At 46.8% G+C, this 25045-nt stretch overlaps 1 protein-coding gene across 8 annotated transcripts in view; it reads left to right on the forward strand.

The window, feature by feature from the left end:
• LOC106574308 (B-cell CLL/lymphoma 9 protein) overlaps positions 1 to 25045 on the forward strand; it is a 100655-nt gene that overhangs the window by 65070 nt on the left and 10540 nt on the right. For 2 of the 8 annotated variants that reach the window (XM_014150123.2, XM_014150124.2), the window contains exons 2-7: positions 917 to 1110; positions 9427 to 9504; positions 15937 to 16328; positions 18512 to 18825; positions 23275 to 23385; positions 24125 to 24287. In XM_014150123.2, coding sequence (XP_014005598.1) covers positions 16009 to 16328; positions 18512 to 18825; positions 23275 to 23385; positions 24125 to 24287 — 908 coding nt within the window. In that variant the 5' untranslated portion in view covers positions 917 to 1110; positions 9427 to 9504; positions 15937 to 16008. The remainder of the gene's footprint in view (positions 1 to 916; positions 1111 to 9426; positions 9505 to 15936; positions 16329 to 18511; positions 18826 to 23274; positions 23386 to 24124; positions 24288 to 25045) is intronic. The other 6 variants (XM_014150125.2, XM_045697569.1, XM_045697572.1 and 3 more) reach the window with 5 other exon arrangements.

The following is a 25045-nucleotide window of genomic DNA, read 5'->3' on the forward strand; positions in this document are numbered from 1 at the left end:
GGCTGCTTTGCTTTGGTTTCAACTATGGATCTGAGCATTGAGATGATAATTAAGGCCTAAAAGCTGATGCATACCAGGCTAGGGTAATGTTATTTCCTAGATGTCCTCTTGGATCAAATGTTATTTCATCTTAGCTGTCCTGTAGTGTTTCTGCTGTGGAGGGGCTTAAAACCTGGGCATCTAACCTAATGTCAAAGCTGATGTGCGTTACACAAATGCTGTGGATATGTAGGTTGTCTGCTATCTATTCCCTTTGCACTGTGTGTAGAATCTGCCATGTGGTTCCATTGCCTTTGTATATGTGATGGTTGTATGCATTGGCTTGGTATATGTGGGATGTAACATGTACACATGATACAAGTGACACTTTTTCTATATATCTTTTCCCTTGTGCATCGTAGTTGTTAAATGTATAATTGCTAAATTGCATGTCCCCTGTTGCAGCCAGAGAAAGAAGAAACACAATCTATCTAAAATCAAAATCAAAGAAGTTTGATTTGGGCCAGACTGTGACTACCCTCTTCCTGTTTTAATTCTTCTTCTCTAAGACATTGCCCTCAAAACCCCAAAAAGCCAGACACTGTTTTTCAACCAGGCTTTGAATGTAGCGATTGTTACTTTTTAAAGAGGCTTGATATGAATGAGATGTAAACATCTGTGGTCTGTTAATAATCATTTTCCTCACCCAAAACCTAAGCGTGTTTTAGGTCTTCTTTGGCGATTGAGGCCTGTTTAGGAGGATGAAATGTTACGGAACGTTCGTAGAGGGAATGTATTGTGCAGAACCAAAATGATTGTCTCTCAGATGGAATAAGGGATCGCGTCAACTGGATTTGTTCTATTTCTATATGCGATTTTTCAGAGCGTTTTAAAGACCCTAAATTCACCCCTGATGGTTGTCTTTTTCTCTCTGCAGGTTTGTGAATGGGCACTGTGATCTTCTGCTGAGAGGGAGTGCTGGGATTTGAGGCTCTGCGACAGTTGTGACTCCGGGGCCGACGCTAAGCCAGTCAGCTTGCTTTGTCTGCCGGACCAAGGTCAAAGGGAACCCTGGGATAGGCTCTCCTCGTGAGGAGTAGCCGGGGTCTCTGAGACCTGGGGTCATTTAAGGTAAGGAACATTACACGCACACAGATGCGCATATAGGTAGCCTCCGTGTTACTTTGTCACTGTTGTGGTTTGGACTTTACAGGCAGGTGGTATGATGTGTAAATGTTTTTGTGCTGGTTGGTGTATGTGTCAATTCTATTCAATAATTAGGAAGGTTAGGCACAACGCGTATCACGGACTACAATACGGTTAATCAAATGGTTTATTATTTTGTCTATGACAACAGATATCAACTCTTCACATGACATCTGACTGCTTATGTTGCGTGATTGTCTATTTGTGCATGGGATCTAAGAGTCTAAACTTAAAGAACTCAAAGAGCAGTAACAGGGAAATCTTGAAGTGATGGTTTACTCCATAAATTTCAGACACGTGTTTGTGTGTGGGGGGGGGGGCTGGGTAGAGTTCAGGCCCTGGGTAGAGGACAGTGCACCCTGTTTCTGGAACACTATGCTGTGCAGCAGGGGTTATCTCAGGCCCTGCCAAGACACACAGACACACACAGTGTGTGACGCCAGCCTGGGCAGATCTGAGGGCGGGCACATACACATGGCATGAAACAGCCCAGCACACCATCCTGTAATCACAGCCCATGACCTACACACCCACTAGTGGCCTCCGATGTAGGAACACACAGGCTGACAGACAGGAAATGGTGTGTGTGCTCGTATGTACAGGAGACTGTGTGGTGTATGCGTTGTTTCCAAGGCTGGGTAGTAGTCTAGTTATGTCCTTTAATTGGGACCCATAGTTTTTTTTTTCTTTGTCCAGTCACATGGTCATGACTTACTGCTGGCTCTAAAAATAGGCTAATGCTTCAGTTTAGATTGTTGTTGATGTAAATTTGGGGCGACACTAACATGCTCATCAAAACCGTACTGGGTAAAATGTTTCTGTTCACACTGTCCTTCCTAGCACAGTTCCAGCAACTTTGGCTCAGGTGTGTGTGTATAGGGTATTGGAGGGTGTTATATTCTGGTTTATTGTGTTTGGTAACATTCTGCGCATACGGTTGTTGGTGTTAGACTGTTGTGAGCAGTCTGTATGTTTTCGTAAGAGTAGGCCATGTTGGGTCATGTTCATGTTTTCAAACATTTATCAATTGGACAAACCCAGTATTGGTCTGTTTTCTGCTATTTAATGCCTAATGAACATGACCCTGGTGATGTGCAGTCTCTCCCTCTCCACTCATGTGCAGTGTGTGGGTGTTGCTGCCCTTTCCACCAGTGCCCAACTGACCTGATTGTGACCCACCTACTCTCCCATAGTGCACTGGGCCATCTGTCACTGCCACAGCTGCCACAGGCTATGGCTCTAATAAATGGGCCTCTTTTTAATCTTGCACGGTTAGTTACTGTTCCTCAAAACCCCATTGGAGAAATGGAACGTTCTCTTTTTACTTCTCCCTCCACTGCATAATGTGAATTCTTATCAGCCATCTCTCTCTGTCGTCTCTCTCGCTCTCTCCTCTGTGTAATCTGAAATTGTAGGGTTTCGCAGTGGCTCAGTTTTCCGGTACTGTCACATAACCTCTAAATGAACTGTCGCAACCAGGAGGATCCTCCATCATCGTTTAAATCTCTAGTTTGGGAATATTTTGGCTTCCCAGTAGATAATAACGGCGATGGACATAGATTTGGGGATAAAACGTTAAGTGTGTCGCCACTGCTCAATGAGAATGGCTTATGTAGCTGCCAGCACCTCAAACATGTTGAGGCTTCACATTTACGGTGAAATCACCCCAGTATTCCTACCACCGGAACAAGATGGAAACGCAAGGAAACAACAACACAACTTCGTCTCCCATCTGTATTCACGTTGCCCTTTGCTGCTGATTCTGACCAGGCCAAAGAAATGACAAGAGCGCTAGTTGTATATAGCCGCGGCCATTCTCGGTGGTTGAGAATAGGGGGTTTCAGCACCTTGTTAAAGTGCTCAAGCCACGTTATGAACTTCCCTCTCGCACCCATTTCAGCAAATGGGTACTACCTGCTCTATATAAGCAAGCCAAAGCCAAAGTTGTCAATGATTTGGCCGATGCACCGTGTGTTGCGCTTAATGCAGATGGATGGACCTCCAGGGCTACAGAGAGCTACTTAACAGTGACAGCCCATCACATTACCCCAGAGTGGGAGATGAGAATTACCGCGCTACAGACATGCCCCCTCTATTCGAGTCAAACAAGTGCGCATCTTTCTCTTTGTAAGAAAAATATTATAGCGTAGGCCTATACAATGCCTGAGCCATGTTTATGTATTGATTTCACACGCATATTGCACTTTATTTTAGTGTTGTTTTTGTTATTTCACTATCAGAAATACCAACACTTAAATAAATATGAACCACAGTAACCGCAATATGTAGCGAACCGTGGGTTTGGTGAACCGTTACACCCCTACCTTCTGTGATTGGCTAGTGGTACCCCCAGTGAGGGGAATGGCTTTCTGTGATTGGTTTGTGGCACCCCCTGAAAATGGAAACATTCTCTCTGATTGGCCAGTAGCTACTGAGTATAGCTCAGTTCCTTGTAGTGGAATCTTTTAAATTCAGCCCATGGGCTCCTGATGTGAATATGAAGGTTGCCAGGTCTACGGATACCTTATCCCTCCCTGAGTTGAAAAATGTAGGGTGTGCTGATTTGAAACGCTTTACTGGCGGTTGGGGGAGGGGTGCATTTGGCGTCCTCCACTGAAACAGGAGAACTCTGGGATTTCTGTCCTCCATTCCCCCCTTTCTATCCCAAATAATCCCTTCTGCTAACAAGGCACATTTTTCCTTTTCCCTTTCACTCTGTAATATGGCTGGTTAAGCATTGGCAAGACATTGTAACCTTATGCTATATGAGTGTAATGGCGAGGCTTTGCCAAGCGCAGTGAGTTCTGGAGTGGCAATGTATTGCCAATGGTTTCTTCCCGATGCCAAGGCCAGGTTGTGTTACAGTGCCAGGTTGTGTCACAGTGCCAGCGTGCCAAGAAGAGCTGAGGCCTGCCAGGACATTAAATGGGCTGCTTTTTTGAACTGTCTCTCACTGGCAAAGGATCCTGTTCCTGCGTCGTGCTTGTTCTAGCTAAACACAGTTTGATATTGGGGGGGCACAGGTTTTCACCACCCGTAGATAAAATGGTCCTGGTGTTATGATAGGAACATAAGCATTGTTCAGCGGTATTGTAAGCACAACCTCTCGTCACCACTGTGAGTTCTCCTGCTCTTGTGTGTCTGGTGTGTCCATGCCAATGCGCGTCACTCACGTCACCAGCTGATGGTCTGACACCGTGTCGCCAACCGTTTGGCTGCGTGTGTCTGTGCCCACAAACCCATTCCAAAAGTGGTGGCAGGGTGAAACAGACTGGCAGTGGAGAAAGCCACGACCAATAGAACAGCCTTTGTGGTAAATGAACAGGACTTTTTAGACCAAGCTTCTCTATGCGGTCTAGAGACGCTCTTTGACCTGTTTTTATATTTCCTGCACTGAAATGACAGAGCTGAACTTCCTGCACTATGAATACTGAAATGACAGAACTGAAATTTCCCGAAATGACAACTGAAATCCCTGTCCTATGAGCTTATATTTACCTGTCAAGGCTTATCCAATCATTGCAGTTGAAGGCAAGGCTACAATGATTTCTTTAAATCATTTGTTAGACCATTGAGCAAGAGCCTGGGTTTTGGCGATTGGTGAGTCGCAAACTGTTAGACTGCTCAAAGTGGTAAATGTCGTACTTGCGTTTTAACCGCTTAGCCACATAGGCCTATTGAGTGAACAGTGTGACATGAGAACATGGAAATGAGATTCATGTAGAGCCATTGACCAGTTTAATTAAGTACCAATCAGGGGTTATTTGCTATTGACTTGTTGGTTGTTTAGCAACAAAACCGACGTTGGCACAACTATGGGGCAAAACAGACTGGGTTGGCATAGATTGTTGACAACATGTAAACTATATTTCGTCTCCAATGTTTATTGAAAACGAATACATTTGATCAATGAGCACTTGTCTGTCATACGTTGTTACAATTGTTGGTTAGCTAGCCAGGGAGTTTTAGCCATATTAGCATTGACATGAAATCAGTCAACGCCTCAAAACAAGACACGTGAAGTGGTCCGCTAACCCGTCTACAACGCCTCTATCACACAGACAGTGTCTTTACGCGAAATGGTACGAGGCATTAGCCTCTGCATGTGTGTGCAACAAAAGTTCAACATTCAGCTTCTACCATTTCTGTCAAGCCGTCTACGCATACAGTTTGAGGCTTATGTTCAATTAATCCAGTGTACGCGCCACACTGAACGTACTACAACTGCCTCTGCGACGCAATGCTGCAAGACAAACGCAGCAGTCCATTGGAAATGAATGTCTTTCTGGTGTACCAAAATGCAGGGATGCTGTAGGTGTGATTGAGGCGTCAGTCTGACGAAAAGTGCACAGACGCAGTGTGTCACACGTTGAGCTATAAAAGAGAGGCGCAAACAGATCTTCTCCCTGTGTGATCACTAAATAGTGGTGTATGTTCTCATATCGAAATTAATGGCTGAGCACAGATGGCATCCCTACGCGTCCTACAAATAGAATATCAGAGTTCAGAGCGTGATATCAGACGCTTCATCCAATATCAGGTGTGACAGCTGTGAGCAGCCAGCCACATCCCCCTAACCAGCCATTAGCCAACTCAGCCACTTCTCCCCGTCCGTTCCTTCTGTGTATCTCTGTCAGTTTGAAAATGGTATTTAGCCGTGTTGGCAAGCTGGGGTGTGCAGACAGTGTTGGGGTTTCTGTTACATTTTGTTTTAATTATTGGAGCGGCTCAGAGCGTGAGAGAAGTGGATACGTTTAATTTCGCCTGTAAGAACAAACAGATCAGTCTGACTAGGATTCGCTGTCACGCAGCCTCTGAATGCCACTGCCGTAGACAGGGATGCGAACTCGTCACTTTAAGGCGATATTTGCCGTTTTGATCTCAAAATCGGTCATCCACGCGAATCGTGTAGATTTGTAAAATAAAAATCCTGTGGGGGGCGCAGAGTGTATCGCCCATTGAGCTATAAAAGAGGTGCAAACAGATCTTCTCCCTGTGTGATCACTACCTTCTCTCTCTAAATGAATGACCGCACAGAATGCATCCCTTCGTGTCCTACAAATAGAATATCGGAGTTCAGAGCGTGATGTCAGAAATGTCATATCAGAACGCTTCATCCAGTATCAGCTGTGACAGCTGTGAGCAGTCAGCCGCATCTCCTAACCAGCCATTAGCCGACTCAGCTGCTTGTCTCCGGCCGTTCTTTCTGCCCATCTCCATCAGTTTAAAATGTTTATTTAGCCGTGATGGCGTGGTGCGGTTTCTGTTGTTACAATGTTTAAATATTGGAACGGCTCACAGTGCGAGTGAAGTGGATCTGTATCTTTTCACTTCGCATTTAAGAACAAGCAGGCCGTTTTTAGATAATTTTATAAACCTTGTTGCGAGCCCCTTTTAAACTACTCACGGGCTGCAAGTAAGTGAGAAGGTGTGGGTGGGTGGGTGAGTGTGTAAAGTTGCCTGAAGAGTAGGTTAAAGATGGTTTCATATAGGCCGAGTGTGTTTCCCCTTACTGCCGATATGAAAATGCAGATCATTATGCATTTCGGAATCGTGATATTTTGCGGGTAGTATGAAAAAATAAATAAAACGATTATAAAGACTGCGGCAGGTAGCCTAGCGGTTAGAGTGTTGGGCCAGTAACCGAAAGGTTGCTAGATCGAATCCCCGAGCTGACAAATAAAAATCTGTACTTCAGCCCCTGGACAAGGCAGTTAATCCACTGTTCCCCGGAAGGCTGTCATTGAAAATAAGAATTTGTTCTTAACTGACTTGCCTAGTTAATTAAAGATAAAATACTGTAAGTCGCTCTGGATAAGAGCATCTGCTAAATGACTAAAGTGTAATACATCTTTAGTAAAATGTTGGTATTATGACAACCACACTCTTAAAATAGGAACATTTTCTTGCTGTTTACTCAGATTTTCTGTGCAAAGATTTTTGGTCCCCTTTTTTGACCCTCACCTGTTTGTGTCCCTGAATGACAAGGGAGTAGGCAACAGCACAAACAGATCTGGGGACCAGGCTAGTTCAGGCCTAAGTCAAGGTCAAAACTATTTGGCTGTAATACAGAGTAAAGCCAGGACTTCTCGTTAGTATTGTGGCAAGGAAACACATGGTTTTAACTTCTTTAGGAAAACAGCCCTGATGTTGTCATCCAAGCTATAGCACCCAATATTTTATATGCTGCAGGTTTTTAAAGGACCAAAGAGTTTGGTCTACTTTGTGTAAAATAATAAAAACAATTGGTGATGGAAAAAAATACCACAATACTGGTATTGTCACAGCCCCGTCTCAGAGGGGTGTTGCACAGGGTTATGTTTACCACTGGATTTGTTGGTAAAATGTTTGTTGTGGGTCTGCTTGTCTGTTGAGGGGTATTTGTAGGGTCTTCGTTGGTAATAGGTTTAGTGGGCTTTGGTTTGTCAGTAGCTTAATCTGTTTAGTGAGCTGTGTTCCTGTGTGTGAGTCTTGTGTAGGGCTTGGACAGCAATCAGTTTACTGAGTTAGGTTTGAGTATCTCAGTTATGATACGTCTGTGTGTGTGTGTTGGGTCTGCTGAGGGGAGGCACATCTGCTGATCATGCTCCTCTCATTATGTATGAGCGATGCAGTGACAACCCCTCCTCTCTGCCCCCCTGCTCTGCCGCAGTCAAGCCGTAATGCAGCCCCTGTGACTGGGATGTCTGATAGCCCGCTACACTAGAAACACACACACACACTCATAAGCACACATGCTCGTACACTCAACGTATGTACGTACACACACATCGATGGGGCTGTGAGTGGTGCATCAGCTCTCTGCGTTTTAATGTTTTCTCTTTCCCCATCTGCACATCAATTATATTATTCTATCGATACGGTCTCTCGCTCTCCCTCTAGCTCCTAAGAAACACAGCCGCCTTCTCAATCCTTTCCGACTATTCATTTTGATTTGCATCAAATTATATTTCTTACCTGCACAGTAGGAAACGTTTGGCTATGGTTTGGGTATAGCTTTCTGTGATCGTCTTGCTGCTTTGTGGACCTTTTTTTTAATTGAATTTTTTCATTCAGCGCTGTTGGTAGATTGTCTTAGAACTGTGATTGGCTGCAGATATTGTGACCTATTAACTGTGTGATGAGCTGACCCCGACAGTGTTAGGGCCAATCAGGATCTCTTACCCAGAACCAGGGACAGCAGACCTGGGTCAAGGGCTTTCATACTTGAGCTGAGCTTAAGTATGCCTGCTTGGTACACTGTTGTTTCATTTTGGTTTCCAAGTTAGTTTGTGTCTGGCTGCTACTCCTTGGCATCAGACTGATGGTGGTGCAGGATTGCTTGTTAGGACACAGACAAGGCATACGCATGCCTCAGACCCTCACACACGTTGTGGAGACGTACACAAACACTCTCGCACCTCTTCACAGATGTACTAAATGCAAGCACGAAGATGTGGCTTACACACACACACACCGTGTGCAGATTTAGAGGAATTAAGTGAGTGTGCTGGTGCTAGGGCTGACCTGCTCCGGATGATCGTCTTTGGCGGTGCTGATGAGATTTTGGCCCTGGCCCCAGCCACTGTAAGCAGATTAGCTCACCCACTGAAAGGTGAACGCTGAACTGCCACACTACTTTTGTCCACACACACACACACACTCTTGTCCACACCAGCGTGTGTGTGGGAGAGAGTGGGGATTACATAATCTGACATGGGCATCGCTCCATCATGTTCAGAACAGCATCATGTTCAGAACAGGGCTACATCACATGACAACTTCAGTTCCACTTTGCTCTCTTCACTCTCCTCATGGTACAGTTTGATATGCGTTTAGGGTTAATTTCAATAAATCTCTTTTTTTAAATTGCTGCTGTGAGCGGGTGGACCTAATAGGAAATGTAATTAACAAACCAATTAGAATGTCCGGTGGAGGTGTTCTGTTTGCACGTTATGTGGTAAAGATATGATGTTGACATGTAATGGTTGAAATTACATTTTGAATGCTTTTCCTTCATGCTATTCCTAATCATGTATATTTGTACATGTAAATAGGCCTCATTCCTGCTATACTGAACCACTAGCTGTCTAAGTGCCGCTGTTATGTACTGCTAAACCAAAGTTGCATTGTATCGCGAAAAGGGGTGCCGCTCAAGTGCCTACCCGCAGCTCTGTCTGCTAAGCCTGTGTGTGCGTGCCAGCCATGTTGGACAGTGTGGTGTTGTGATTTGGTGAGTGATGTCTCTCTCTTTGTCTCCAGCAGCGCTGGGGATTTGACGAGCGCGGCCCATTGCAATGCAGACATGGCCACGGCTATATCGTGACACAGAGGGATATGGTGAGTGCTAACACACACACACACACACACACACACACACACAGACAAGCCGCTTGACTGCAGGGGGTTGAGGAGGGGGTGAGCATTAGCCTGGTGAAGCAAGAGCTGGGGGATGGAGGGAATGGAGAGGAGGGTGAGCAGCACAGGTTGGATGAGAGGAGAGGTAGAGAGTATGTGGTTGGTAGGGAGAGCACATCCAGTTTTCCTCCATCTTTGTCCATGAGGCACAAACCCTAGAGGCAGTACAATGTACCTTACTCCCTGTAGTTAGCTCAGTCAGTCGGTCGGTCAGTGGCTCAGATGAACATTTGCCTAGGCCTCTCTCTGTGACATTGGCTCAAAGGCGCCTGCGGATTTCTGGGTATCTAGATTAGAACGCAAAATAGAGATCACAAGATCTCAGAGTTAAGCCTCATTCTTTCCAAGGCATGCGCTTGGACTTGGGCGTCCTCTGAAAGTAATACAAGGACTTCGTTTTGAGGATGGTGATTTCAAAACAAGATGTAGTTGCCTGTCCACAGAACAGCGGTTCCCTGGAATGAGTCCCTGACGTCAACAATAATCAATTTCCTAGAAGTAAATTGTCAACAAAGAACTGTATGTTCAGAAGTAAAGCCTCCTTATTCTCCTTCTTCCTTGAACCAAGTCTGAGTATTATTTTTACCCAGAGTATGTAATACTCCCCTTGAGTTAAGGGATAGTTGGCTTTAAAATACGTTTTAGCTTATTTTCATCTTACATAGGCAGTTGTCATTTCATCCAAACCATTGGTTATTTAGCAATGGCCAGAATCTCCCTCCTGGCTAGCATTTTTGGAGCATGTTAGCAATGCTAGTGGAAACAGACTATCAGTTAGCGGTGCATTATAGCATTGGCTGCTCTTAAAGTCCCAAATCACCATTATTATCATTTTGGGCTTGGTGAAACATTTTAAAATATGCTAATTTCGATCTAAAAAAGGATGTTTTAGACTCTTGAGTAGCCGTAGCCTTCTCTAGCTTTCATGTCTGACTCATTCTGAGCGAAGTGTTTTCAGTCTCATCGTAGATCCAGCGGTTAATGACCGCGAGCAACCTTTATTTACATACATACATGCATACACTACGCACACACTGAGCCTGGCCAGAGGAGCGTAAGATTGCGTCATCCTCCCGAGGGCGTGTCATGTATGTGTCAAGCTCCTTGCGCGCAAACTGTGGTTTTAAAGTTCACCGGGACTGGAGGTGACACCGATGACATTTGTCAAGACTGACAGCAACCGTTAGCCAGTGAAACGGTTTGGTGTGATGTTAGCTTGTCTTTGGAAGGGGATCATAATGTATGTCCACCCTACTTTTAAATTTTTTTTTTGCATCCAACCAGTTAATGTCCCTGGCCTCTATTGAAATGTGAGCATTACAGATGTAAAATCAGCTGAAATCCAAGGTTTCCACCTAGAGTAGACAGACGGAACGGGAAGGAGGTTGGAAAAGGAGGGCAGAAAACAGACTGACTGAGGCTTTGCAGAATGACTTTGCCTTGTCTGTGTGAAGAAGAAGAACCCACCCAGGATTGTCTTGAATCTGAATCTGACCCATTTTGTTCCATGTTTAGCACTCTTCTACTCTTTGGTCATACATTGTTATTGTGTGTGTACATTTGTACGCGTTTGTTCTGTGTGTGTGTGTGTGTGTGTGTGTGTGCTCAGGTTTGTGTCTGGTGGGACCGCCGGTCTTTAATCCTGAGATTTTGGCCAGGCTTCGTTTGCATGTGTGTGTGAGCCTTTGTCCCTGCAGGCAGCCAAGCACAGACCCAACACAGAGAGGGGGAGGGGGAGAGAGGGAGGCTATATCCTCACTACAGGAGGGATGGAGGGAGGGGGAGAGAGGGAGGCTATATCCTCACTACAGGAGGGATGGAGGGAGGGGGAGAGAGGGAGGCTATATCCTCACTACAGGAGGGATGGAGGGAGGGGGGAGAGAGGGAGGCTATATCCTCACTACAGGAGGGATGGAGGGAGGGAGGGGGAGAGAGGGAGGCTATATCCTCACTACAGGAGGGATGGAGGAGGGAGGGGGGAGAGAGGGAGGCTATATCCTCACTACAGGAGGGATGGAGGGAGGGAGGGAGGGGGAGAGAGGGAGGCTATATCCTCACTACAGGAGGGATGGAGGGAGGGAGGGAGGGGGAGAGAGGGAGGCTATATCCTCACTACAGGAGGGATGGAGGGAGGGAGGGAGGGGGAGAGAGGGAGGCTATATCCTCACTACAGGAGGGATGGAGGGAGGGAGGGGGAGAGAGGGAGGCTATATCCTCACTACAGGAGAGGATGGAGGGAGGGAGGGAGGGGGAGAGAGGGAGGCTATATCCTCACTACAGGAGGGATGGAGGGAGGGAGGGAGGGGGGAGAGAGGGAGGCTATATCCTCACTACAGGAGGGATGGAGGGAGGGAGGGAGGGAGGGGGAGAGAGGGAGGCTATATCCTCACTACAGGAGGGATGGAGGGAGGGAGGGGGAGAGAGGGAGGCTATATCCTCACTACAGGAGGGATGGAGGGAGGGAGGGGGAGAGAGGGAAGCTATATCCTCACTACAGGAGGGATGGAGGGAGGGAGGGAGGGGGAGAGAGGGAGGCTATATCCTCACTACAGGAGGGATGGAGGGAGGGAGGGGGAGAGAGGGAGGCTATATCCTCACTACAGGAGGGATGGAGGGAGGGGGGGGAGAGAGGGAGGCTATATCCTCACTACAGGAGGGATGGAGGGAGGGAGGGAGGGGGAGAGAGGGAGGCTATATCCTCACTACAGGAGGGAGGGAGGGAGGGAGGGGGAGAGAGGGAGGCTATATCCTCACTACAGGAGGGATGGATGGAGGGAGGGAGGGGGAGAGAGGGAGGCTATATCCTCACTACAGGAGGGAGGGAGGGGGAGAGAGGGAGGCTATATCCTCACTACAGGAGGGATGGAGGGAGGGAGGGGAGAGAGGGAGGCTATATCCTCACTACAGGAGGGATGGAGGGAGGGAGGGGGAGAGAGGGACGCTATATCCTCACTACAGGAGGGATGGATGGAGGGAGGGAGGGAGGGAGGGGGGGGGAAGAGTCTCACTGATCAGTAGTGGTTTTGCTTCAAAATGGAATTTACATAATATGGCTGGTAGATGCTGGTGGGCACAGAGTGTGTGTGTAGCCTACGTGCATGTCTACTTTGTGGTCCAGAGAAATGGGTCCTTCAGAAAATGGAGATCTGTGTTTGTGAAACATAGGAGTGTAATTTTGGATCCATATTTTCCATTCATGCGTGCATATTGCGTAACCACCACCAGGTTACATGCACTCTCTGAGATTTGTTGGTTAGACTAATTCTATCCAGCACCCCCCCCCTTTTTTTCAGGATATTTCTGTAGTACGCAGTACGTCCAGGGGGAGACTTCACACAGTTGCATGATGTTTATCTGGTATTCAGTAGGATGCTTTGGTGTCTTCGCAGCGGGTTTATTTGGAGCCCTCGTCAAGGTCAATTTGAGAGCGCTCATCTCCTTGCCGGGAGTATGGAAATGAGTGCTCTTTGAGAGAGGGGATGTTGCAACGCTTTGCACAGCCCTCCAGCAATGCAAAAAATAAATGTGAGTGGATGGTTTCTCTCTCTCTCCCTCTCTCCCCGCTCGCTCTTTTTCATTGACTCTGTTTCTCCCCCTCTCTCGCTCACACAAACAGTTACACAGAGAACGCTGTTAGAGTAAACAGCAAGCAGTTGCAGTTCATACAGGCATTTAAGAAGACACATTAGCTATTAGCATGGAGCCCCTGTGGCACCACAGCAAAGCAGACTGCTGGAGAGGGTCTGTTCTGTCTTGTTTGTGTGAATGGCTCTCTGTTGTTGCGCTGTGCTGTGCTGGGTTGATAGTTTGTTTAAATTCTTCCAATTAGTTGCTGTGATCGCTAGACTGAGACGAACCGGCTAGTTATCGGTGGGCGATGATGCCGGTGGGTGAGAGCCTGTCCCTTTCTCCTCGTCTCCCTCGCTTGCTCCTCCTCTCTCCTCGTTCTCCTGCTTTTCGTCTCTTTCTAAACCTTCAGCTCCACTCCTTTTTCTCCCTCATATGACCCTCTCCCCTTTCTCTCCTCCTTTTCCCTCTCCTTCTCATACTCTCACCATCATCAAATAGTGTCTGTGATCTTTGGCTTGTTTTCTGGTCCACTGCAGAGAGGGGCATTAGCCAAGGTACCTTGACCTGACCCGGCCTAGTAAAGGCTCCTGCTGCACCATTCTGTAGTCAGGGGTTGTTATGTCCTGTCCTGGCGCTGGCGCTGGACCAGCAGGCCTGATAAACTGTATCATCCCGTTATTTAGTCCATCTCCGATCTCACAGGTGAAGGGAGGGAGCAGGAAACGCTGGTGCATTCTTGCATTCGCTCTCTCTGTGTGTGTGTGTGGGGTCGGTCGATGTTTGAATGAGGCTGGTTGGGGGGGGGGTTGTGGTCCCCCTGCCTCTTTCCCAGTGTGTCTCCCAGTGTGTGTGGGGGTGGGTGCTTGTCTGTGGAGCGGCACGGTTCGTTCAAACACTCCTGAGTTGTGTTGGGAGTCGTTCAGATTCAGACACCAGTGGCGTTGCCATGGCGACCGTGTGGGTGCACGCTCGTTAGTGAAGTGTAATGTCTCGGTCTTTCTCTCCCCGGCACAGAAGCTCGACTGACTCCAATGCTTCTGCCGGTGCTTACCGCACTCGAGTGGTGGAATGGAAACAGTTTTTTCTCTCGTAGACTCTTCATGGCCTTATACAGACACGGGTCTCTGTCTTTTTTAATATCATGAACATACTGTGTTCGGAGAGGGCAGAAGCCTTGCCTAGGGATACTGGCCTGGGTTGTGTTCATTAGGCACAAAATGGACAAACGCCCCAGTGAAATGGAGAGGTACTATCTGAACTTGTCCAATAAGATGTGTTATGTTTTCCGTTGCAATTATTTTTCAAACGGTGTTCCCTAATGAACACAACTCTGTTATATAGCTCTTGTCATTTGTAGTTGATGGACACACCAAGCCCACGTGTCTGCCGGTTGGAAATGTTTTGCGATGATGTGCTCTAATGAACAGAACCCTGTTTTGTTTTTCTCAGTCATCGATGGGAGAGGTAGAGCTGGTCAAGGCTTGCTGCTGGTGAGCTCACCCTTCTCTTTCTCAACCTCCCTGACTCCTCTCTTTTTGGGTTTTGATTACCACATTTTTTTCCCATGAGTAATGTGTCCCGCTGCATACCCAGGAGGGCAAGGATGTGTCAGATATAGCAGGACCCCTACAAAACCTGACTCACACACTCCGATACTGAGCCTGTTTTGTCTGCGGAGATGTGCTCCCATTGCTGGGCCGTATTCATTAGGGCACACCATAGCTAAACGTAGCAAGGTATGTCTTGCAACGCAAAGTGTTTTTCAATGAAAATGAGTTTCTTATTGGTTCTTATAAGTACTGGTAGCCGCTCCCCGTTTCGGTCCGTTTGCTTCCGTTTGATGTCTAGTGGATAGGACAGGACCCTGGTTTCTTGAGTCCGATCCCGTCCTCTTGTCACTACATTTTTAGATTTCACATGTAGTTTGCACGTCAAGCTAGGACGTCGAAGTAGTTTGCACGTCGAAGTAGTTTGAGTAGTGTACGTCGTCTTTAACCTTTTTAGTCATCTCAGAAGCCAGAACCAAATATTTTATGCACTGGCAGCCAACTAGCTTTTTTTTTTAAGGTTGAGTCTTTGAACGATTTTTGGGTTTTGATTGTGAGTCTAGTGTGGAATTGTGTTTTGGTGGTTGTGGCCAAGCTGAAGTTTCAGCCTTAGTTTCATTTGGATGATTCTCTCATGGGTTTCAGTCTCCTACCTTTTAGCCAGAGGGGGCTTATGGAACCACTTGCATCATCAGAGCTATCCTGAATATTTTATGCTATCTTGACAGTGCAGCTTTATGGAGGACTTTTCTCAGAGGATAGGGAACTGTCTCATGATAGTGATTCGGAGAAAAAGGGCCCTGGAGGAGGAGGAGGAGGACACGCCAAACAAGGTTACATGGGAGGAATAGGCCTCTCTATGTCCATCCATACTAGCATACCACGTAGACTAAAGCCATGCTTTAAGATTGAGTACTTAGTAGTATGTTAGTGTGGCTACTCAAACAGAGCCTCTGTCTGTGTTTCTCAACCCCTGGTCTATGATACTGTTGTCCTGTCAATTGGTGGACCGGTCATCAGTATCTAATGCGGTGTAAAGTCAAACCAAGTAAAGGGTCGTGATTTGGTTAGTTGTCAATGTCACCTGCTTGTTTTGAGTGATGCGAACCATCTAAGGAGATGTTATAATGCCGGGGGTGCCTGATACAACAGTGGCATTCCAAAACATGCACACATTGTGAAGTCTCTTAACATTTTCTCCTGTTTTTTTCCTTCCCTCGACCCCTGTCTTTACCAGTGTGCCCAAGGACTGTGAGAGCTCCTTGAGGAGACTCCAGGCACACAGCACCTCACACTTACTGACATCCAGATGATGCTGGAGGTGCAAGAGGAAAGAGCAGCAGCCACAGCAGGAAACTTCAGCCGGAAAGAGCGTGTCAAGAAGGAGCGGGACGAGGCAGGCCCAGACAGTGGCCGAGCCAATAGCAACATTAACCCCTCCTCTAATAACCACAACCCCACCCCTAACTCCGCCCTTGCCGGCACAGGCCACTGGAACTCCCGGGCCAAGGCCACACCCTCGGCCAGCCCGCACCAGCACTTGACTCCGCCCTCTGTCTCCCTGGGATCGCCGTCAATGCATTCCAGCAATCCCAAAGTGAGGAACTCCCCATCGGCTAACACGCAGAGGTGAGCTGGGTCCTTGTCTGCTATTATGTCTCTCTCTTGGCTCTTTTAAAACAGGGGAACAAATCAACTTTAAGGACAAATGATCCTCCGCTCCGGGGCCGCTCCAGGGCCGCTCCGGGGCCGCTCCAGGGCCGCTCCGGGGCCGCTCCAGGGCCGCTCCGGGGCCGCTCCAGGGCCGCTCCAGGGCCGCAGGTTGTGCATCCCCGCTTGAGAACCTGTCAATTCCACTGCATAGTGAAATGAGTTTGAATGCCTGCCACGCTGTCTCGAAAGCAATCGGGCTGCGTATCTCAGAAGATTGCTAGACCATCTCAACGTGGTTCTTGAGATGTTTAACACTTCTCCAGGCGTCATGAGATCGGACAGTCTCTGCAATAAAGACGACCTAGAACGAACCCTTTGTTCTTCTCTGATTAAGACCACCATGTCGTCTGCCATGCCGTCTGACTCTCCGTTCTGTGTTGTAGTTTATAGCGTGGTATTTATTGAATCCTGTCTAGCAGTTGGATCTAAGTCCTCCGCTCCTAAACCTGCTAAGAGGTCAGGCGAGCTCAGATCTAGCAGATCTGGCATCCTGTATGAGGTTACACGACGACCAGACTTGAACTACTCTGGCCTGTTAAAGCTTAACCTAGTGCAGCAGGTCCTGGCTTTGCGTGAGTCCTGGAACCTGAGTGTCTCCACCCCGCAGCTGCCTCTCTGCCAGCCCATCCCTGGCCCGGCCTGTGCTGACTCAGGCCCTCTGGGGCTAGTATAAAGGCTGCAGCTGCACTGCCAAAGCCCTGCTGGGGCCCATCTCACAGTAGGCACGCCGGCCATATTGGCTCAACGTTTGGCTTCGCATCCATATTGGCTCCGGTTTTGGCTGCGAGGCCATTTTGGCTGGGTTTTTAGGAGAGTGCTAGGGCTTATGTTTCACTGCTAGCTGGAAAGGGTGAGCTGTTGAGGAGAGCTCCATTTAAATGGAGGATTGACTGAGGCCTGGTAGGGGCCTGTTTGGAGCTTGTTGTTACTCCCATTTGAGTGCTGTGACGCTGCCAGTGAACTATTTTCGATCTGTCCGTGGACTTTTAGCCCAGTGCAGTGGTCATGCTAAACCTCGTACCACCAGCAATGGATTCCGACAGTGTTCTCGAGCTACGTTAGTGTGTGGTCAGACCAGAGACGGAAGAGGAAGCGAGGCACCATACTCACTTTTTTTTCTGGTTCAATGAAAGTCCATGAACTAAGTAGACCAGACCCAGCTGCTATTGCATTGGTGTCTATAGAAGACACATCCAGTTAAGTAGAACGGAACTGACACAACATTTTTCAATGGCTGCGTGAACTATCTTCATTTATCCACCATCTTTGGTCTGACTACGCCTTCCGTATCAATTGTGCTTCCCTGTGTTAGGTTCAACTTCCCCTTTCTCCTCCGACTTCGTGTCGGCTACAGAGCAGCCCCCTTTCCCCTGCTTTATCCATGTGTAGCAGGTCTCCATGGCAATGAGGCGAGTTGTGTTCCCGTCTCTAGGTTTCGGCCCAGCACGGGGAGAAAAAAGCCTGTGTACTTAAAGTGCCTACTTTAACAAGGCACCGATTATACATTAACACCCCCCTCCACCTCCCCTGCTGTTCCCAACTCTGTCAACAAAGAAAGGGTGAGGATTGGAGGTGGATGTGTTTACCCTTTATTAGTCACTCACCTGTGTGCGTCATGGCTCCCCGGCCAGGATCTGGGCTATGTTCATTAGGGCACGCAACAGAAAATGAAAATAAACATTCCTTATTTGAGAAGTCCGTGGAGTCCCTCCCTGTTTTTTTTTTGTCCATTTTCTAACGTGTTGGTGCCTAATGAACATGACCCAGCTGCTGTTTTAATAGTGATGCTTTCTCTGGGCGGGGAGCTGCCATGTGCCTCCCTCAGCCTCTGGGGAACTAGTCTCAGCCGTAGTACTTGCCTGTCTGTTCTCGCTGCAACGTTTATGTAAGAGAATATTAATGACTCTTCTGTGATTTCTCATGTGTTGTTGATAATGACAGCGGTTGGTGGTTTGATGTAAAGAATGGGTGTATTAGTTTCTACTGTTAAGCGCATGTGATAAGACTTGCTTTTGGCATTTTACATTTTTTGGGGGAGAGCAGCAATGACATTGTTTGATGTTCCCCCACTAACCCTGGTTGTCTCTCCTCTCCATCAGCAGTCCCAAACAGAAGCAGGAGGCCATGGTGCGCTCTCCACCCGTCATGTCTCCCTCCAGCGCCGCCCAGATGGACTCAAAACTACCCAATCAGGGAAAGCCAGGGGGCGCAGGCAGCCAATCGCAGCCCTCGCCCTGTGACCCCAAAACTCTAGGCCCTAAGGGGCCCGTAGGGAGCCTAGGACTAAAAAACGGACAAGGCCTGAATGCAGGCAACGGGGCCAAGGGCAAAATGAAGAGGGAAAGAAGCACTTCGGTGGAGTCTTTTGAGCAGCGTGACACAGGGACGTCCAACAACGAGGGGGATCAGAAAGGTAAGGCCGAGCCCTCCCCTACAACTAGTGATGGCGCCATCGACAGGTTTAGTCTGTCAAGCCAGGGTAATGATCAACATCCTCTGGCACCTACAGTATCACTACATCATAATAGTCTCATGGGGCCCGATTCAGTTCAGATATGCACATGCTGCTCTTACTGTCACGTAGGTCATTTTCTCCAGAATCTCAAGGCAGATTATTGGCCCCTCGTGGAAATGACTGTTCATACCAAATAGTACCCTTTTTTAAACTTTTTTTTTTACCTTCAACATCACCTTGCACCTTCTTCTCAACGGTCTGCCGTGACATCAACTAGTCAGGGGTGAATTCAAACCGTCAAAATACAAGGACTAGGTCTTGGATGTTGAAGTGTGATTTATTAACTCATGATATGGAGTTGTCTGAGTGGGCTTGTCAGTGGGAGTGTATTTATGGTCTGTCGGTGTGGGGTTCACTCTCTGTGATTTGTGACGGATGTAGAGTCGTGTCCTTATAAAATGGCTCCCAGGCTTATCTGGCATGTCACGATGGCCCCCGGGACCCCACAGGGAATGGCATTAGTCGCACTATTCTTGGTAGCTGTCGCCCTAGTAAGAGGGAGCATGTGTGTGTATATAATATATATATGTGTGTGTGTTCCTCCTTGGGGCTGGCTGTAGTGCTGCATTAAGACATCCACAACGCTGTTTACGTCCTGGTGGAAAAAACTCTGTGTGGGCTGGAGCCTTGGAAGAAACCATTTCACTGTGTTAGAGGGGGTGTCCAGTCATTTTCCCCTTAGTATTTCCATTTCACTGAGACCTCTGGTGGTTACACCTGAGGTTGTTGTTACTGAGCAGGATCTGGTTCTACTTCTTTCATGATATGAAATCATATAAATGTGAACAGTATTTTTCTTCAGTATTGAGCCTACCACAACTAGATATTTTATAGATGAATTAAAATGACAACCCTTGTTTTTTTTTTACTATAATATTAGTATGGTTAAAGCATTTGAGGAAAAAATGTGTATGGGTGTAGTGTATATTAATAAAATACACTCCCAGAATACCCCTCCAGACACGTCAGTTTGATTCCTTAGTGTTAATGTGGCTTGTTAGGTAATTGTTGATTTTTATTGACATACTTTAGGTGTTTGCCAGTGGCCATTTTGTTTGTGGCATGTGCATCTGGATCATTCTGCACATGAAGCTTCCACTCCATGTCCATCTCCAGCTAACTAACACACACACACACACATACACACACAAACCACCCCACCTCATAAAGTTTTCAGGCTCTATGCCTCGGGGCCTGCAGTGCACTGCTCACAACTGCTTGCCTGGAGGCGCCCACAAGTTTGGGGCTGGCGGTGGGGACAGAAGGTTCCTCAGTTCTGAAAGCGAGTGGTCTGGTGTGTCGACAGTGCACAATCCTAGTAATGTGTGAGACTGACTTCATTTTAAAGTATACATACAATGGCGGACCAGGAGCTGTTGTAGGGATGCAGATTAAGCCTAGTCCTGGACTAAAAGTACTTGAAATAGAGACTTATTGGAGAGCCTCCATTAACCTCTCTGGGGTATGTGGGACGGTAGCGTCCCACTCGCCAACAGCCAGTGAAATAGCAGAGTGCCAAATTCAAAACAACAAAACAACAAAAATCTCATAATTCAAATTTCTCAAACATACAACTATTATATCCCATTTTAAAGATACACTTCTCGTTAATCCAACCACATTGTCCGATTTCAAAAAGGCTTTACGGCGAAAGCATAGCATTATATTATGTTAGGACAGCACCTAGACAAGAAAAAACACACAGCCATTTTCCAAGCAAGGAGAGGCGTCACAAAAAACAGAAATGCAGCTAAAGTTAATCACTAACCTTTGATCTTCATCAGATGGCACTCATATGACTTCATGTTACACAATACATGTATGTTTTGCTCGATAAAGTTCATATTTATATCCAAAAAACCCATTTTACATTGGCGTGTAATGTTCAGAAATGTTTTGCCTCCAAAACTTCCGGTGAATGAGGACATCAATTTACAGAAATACTCATCATAAACGTTGATAAAATATACAACTGTTATGCATAGTATTAAATATACACTTCTCCTTAATGCAACCGCTGTGTCAGATTTCAAAAAAGCTTTACGGCGAAAGCACACTTTGCAATAATCTGAGTACAGCGCTCAGACACCAAAACAAGCCATACCCGCCATGTTGTGGAGTCCACAAAAGTCAGAAATAGCAAAAATATTCACTTACCTTTGATCTTCATCGGAATGTACTCCCAGGAATCCCAGTTCCACAATCGATGTTTGTTTTGTTCGATAAAGTTGATCTTTATGTCCAAATACCTAAATTTTGTTCGCGCGTTAGGTTCACTATTCCAAATGCAGAAGGCGCACGCACTAAAGTCCAGACGAAAAGTCAAAAAAGTTCTATTACAGTTCGTAGAAACATGTCAAACGATGTGTAGAATCAATCTTTAGGATGTTTTTATCATAAATCTTCAAAAATATTCCAACCGGACAATTCCTTTGTTTTCATAAAGGAAAGAGAACTGAGCTCGTGCTGATGGCCGCGCGCATAACTAAAATAATGGCCGACTGCCAGACACCTGACTCAATCGGCTCTTATTCTCTCCCCATTCACAGTAGAAGCCTGAAACAACGTTCTAAAGACTGTTAACATCTAGTGGAAGCCTTAGGAAGTGCAATATGACCCCATAGACACTGTATATTGTATAGGCAATCACTTGGAAAAACTACAACTTCAGATTTCCACACTTCCTGGTAGGATTTTTTTCTCAGGTTTTTGCCTGCCATATGAGTTCTGTTATACTCACAGACATCATTCAAACAGTTTTAGAAACTTCAGAGTGTTTTCTATCCAAATCTATTATATGCATATTCTAGCTTTTGGGCCTGAGTAGCAGGCAGTTTACTCTGGGCATGCTTTTCATCCGGATGTGAAAATACTGCTCCCTTCCCCGATGAAGTTAAGCATGCTGCTTTAACCAGGTAGGCCAGTTGAGAACAAGTTCTCATTTACAACTGCGACCTGGCCATGATAAAGCAAAGCAGTGCGACAAAAACAACAGAGTTACACATGGGATAAACAAATCTACAGTCATTAACACAATAGAAAAATCTGTATACAGTATGTGCAAATTAAGTAAGGAGGTAAGGCAATAAATAGGCCATAGTGGCGAAGTAATTACAATTTAGCAATTAACACTGGAGTGGAGGATGTGCAAGTAGAAATACTGGTGTGCAAAAGAGCAGAAAAACAAAACAAAATATGGGGATGAGGTAGGTGGTTGGATGGGCTATTTACAGATGGGCTGAAGTTAGTGAGGGAGATATAAGTCTCCAACTTCAGTGATTTTTGCAATTCGTTCCAGTCATTGGCAGCAGAGAACTGGAAGGAAAGGCGGCCAAAGGAGGTGTTGGCTTTGGGGATGACCAGTGAAATATACCTGCTGGAGCGCATGCTACGAGTGGGTGTTGCTATGGTGACCAGTGAGCTGAGATAAGGTGGAGCTTTACCTAGCAAAGATTTATTGATGACCTGGAGCCAGTGGGTTTGGCGACGAATATGTAGCGAGGACCAGCCAACGAGAGCATACAGGTCACAGTGGTGGGTAGTCTATGGGGCTTTGGTGACAAAACGGATGGCACTGTGATAGACTGCATCCAATTTGCTGAGTAGAGTGTTGGAGGCTATTTGCTTAATCTGGGTCAGGGAAACCAGCCTTTAAAGTTTAAGATGCTATTATTAAATGAGTGACTGTGTGTGACACGTTTGCATGTTTGGTTGTCTACATGTGAGACTTTGGGGTAAGAGGTACAGGGTCATATTCGGTAGGCACGAATCGGAAGAAAACACTCAAAAGTGAAATGGGTTGTACGATCTGAATGCTCGTTTTTGTTTTTTGTTGCACAACGTTTTGCCTCATGAACACGACCCAGGCCACCCCTCAGTGTCCCGCTGGGCTCCCCGTGGTTGTTGTCTGTTTTTAAAAGACACCGGGCTAAATAATTTACATTCAGGACCGCCCACTTTACTCCGCATGCCTCACAGGCAGCTCGTCTCCCTCCACTCATTGGCCCGCTGAGAGCATTGATGTGAACTAGTGAATAGGCAACACGTTATTTGGTCGTAAAGTGTTTATGCTGTCGCCTAGCCTGGCCCCAGGTCTGTTTGTGCTGTATAGCCAACTCATATCGTCATTGTCCAACGGATTTAGCAAGACGGCACAAACGGTTCTGGAACCAGGCTACGAATGCTGCATCACATTATTGTAAACCCCGGAACACCAGCTAGGCCTAAATGTGTTGTTCAATTCACTTGTGCATGACAAAATCAGTAAGTTTTAATGAGTACAGCTTTATAGGTGTGCTTGATTGACACTAGCCAGACTTAGCTCCTTCATCTCTCTCTCTGGTGTAGAGCTGGGCAGCCGAGCCAAGAGGCTGTGTGTAGCTGAGCGGCGGCAGCCCTACAGTGGAGCGGACTGGTGCTCTGGGGGCGAGAGTGACGAGGAAGACCCAGGGTTCTTTAGTAAGTACTGTAGCTACCTGGTCAACTGGTCCCAGATCTGTTTGTACAGTCTTATCAACTCCTATGGTCACTGCCACAAACAGTACTCTGGCAGCGTTTTACACAGGCATCCCAATTCAGACCTCTTTTTCACAAATTGATAATTTGACCAATCGGATCGGCTTTGAAAGAAATATGTGAGAAGATCTGATGTGATTGGTCAAAAGATCAATGAGTGGGAAAAATATCAGAGTTGGGCTGCCTGTGTAAACGCAGCCAAACAGATCTGGGACTAGACCAGTAAACTGGGGTTGGGAAGGAACAGAAGTGATTTGCTGTGAGTGCTCCCCATGGTCCTCCTAAATAACTTGGAGAAGATTACACAGGCCTAATGGTCTGGGGCTGTATGTGTCAAGGGTCTTGGAGTGCTGATCTAGGAGCAGTTTTGCTTTTTAGATCACAGTGAATAAGATTACATGGACAGGGAGGAACTGATCCTAGATCAGCAATCCTACTCTGAGATGCTTGATACTGTATATCTCATCCGAATAGTTCCAGGTTGTATTTATTGCAGTGAACAGATTATATCTGATCTCACAACGCCCCCGGAGAAGTGTTTTAGCGTCTCAGGAACCACATATAGCGATATTTTGAGATGCACAATGGAGACAACCTGAAACAACACCATTGGTTATGAACATCATGGTCTGGTCCATAGTGTTCTCTCATTCTCCCCTCTACTCTCTGTTTCTCTCTCCAGACTGCAATTCGATAGAGATGAAGCCTCTGGACTCCAACAACGCGCTCAGCTCGGCCACGTCGACCCACAATGCCGTTGGAGGGCAGAGCATGGAGCTGGGCGGCAGTGGTCCCAAGCCCGGGTCAAAGGTCGTGTACGTCTTCACAACAGAGATGGCCAACAAGTAAGCTAGCTCTGGCTGTTTGTTTGTATGTTGATTGGTCATTGTTCATGATCTATACATTAAAGTGTACCACACCCTGAACACTCTGGATTTAACAATGGTCAGAAACTCCCTCAGGCCAATGCTTCTTTGACCAATCTGATGCTTTTAAATCTGACAAAGGAGGGTGCAAGTTCACACTTCTGGAGAATGGTCGAGACGAGTGAATGCATTCAAAATGAAGTGAAGTCACTGGATGGAAACCTCTTAGTGTGGGGTGTGTTGCCCCTTTCCCTCCCCACGCTTCAGAGAGATCTAGCTGGTTCCCTGTCTCTGACCCGTACACTACCATCTCTTCCTCACACCCCCTTTACCCCCCACACACCCTTGTCTGCCCTGAGTAGCCTAGCCAGCCACCTTCTCAGTGTGTTCTGCCAGTCACTGAAAGACTGGCTGTGAGTAATGACAGAGGGTCACCCAAAGAAACTCTGGGCTGTCCCCTAGTGGGGTGTTCTCATTTGATTGACAGGGGATGACAACAAGGTCTCTCTCTCTTCCCCCAACCCTTGTCTGCCCTGAGTAGCCCAGCCAACCCCCTGATCGGTGTGTTCTGCCTGTGTCGTCCTCTGTATGCTCGGCTATGAAAAGCCCACTGACATTTACTCCTGAGGTGCAGACCTGTTGTACCCTCTATAACCACTGTGATTATTATTTGACCCGGCTGGTCATCTATGAACGTTTGAACGTATCGAAGAACGATCTGGCCTTAATGTCCATGT

The sequence above is a fragment of the Salmo salar genome, chromosome ssa16 (assembly GCF_905237065.1).
Source record: "Salmo salar chromosome ssa16, Ssal_v3.1, whole genome shotgun sequence".
Lineage (NCBI taxonomy): Eukaryota > Metazoa > Chordata > Actinopteri > Salmoniformes > Salmonidae > Salmo > Salmo salar.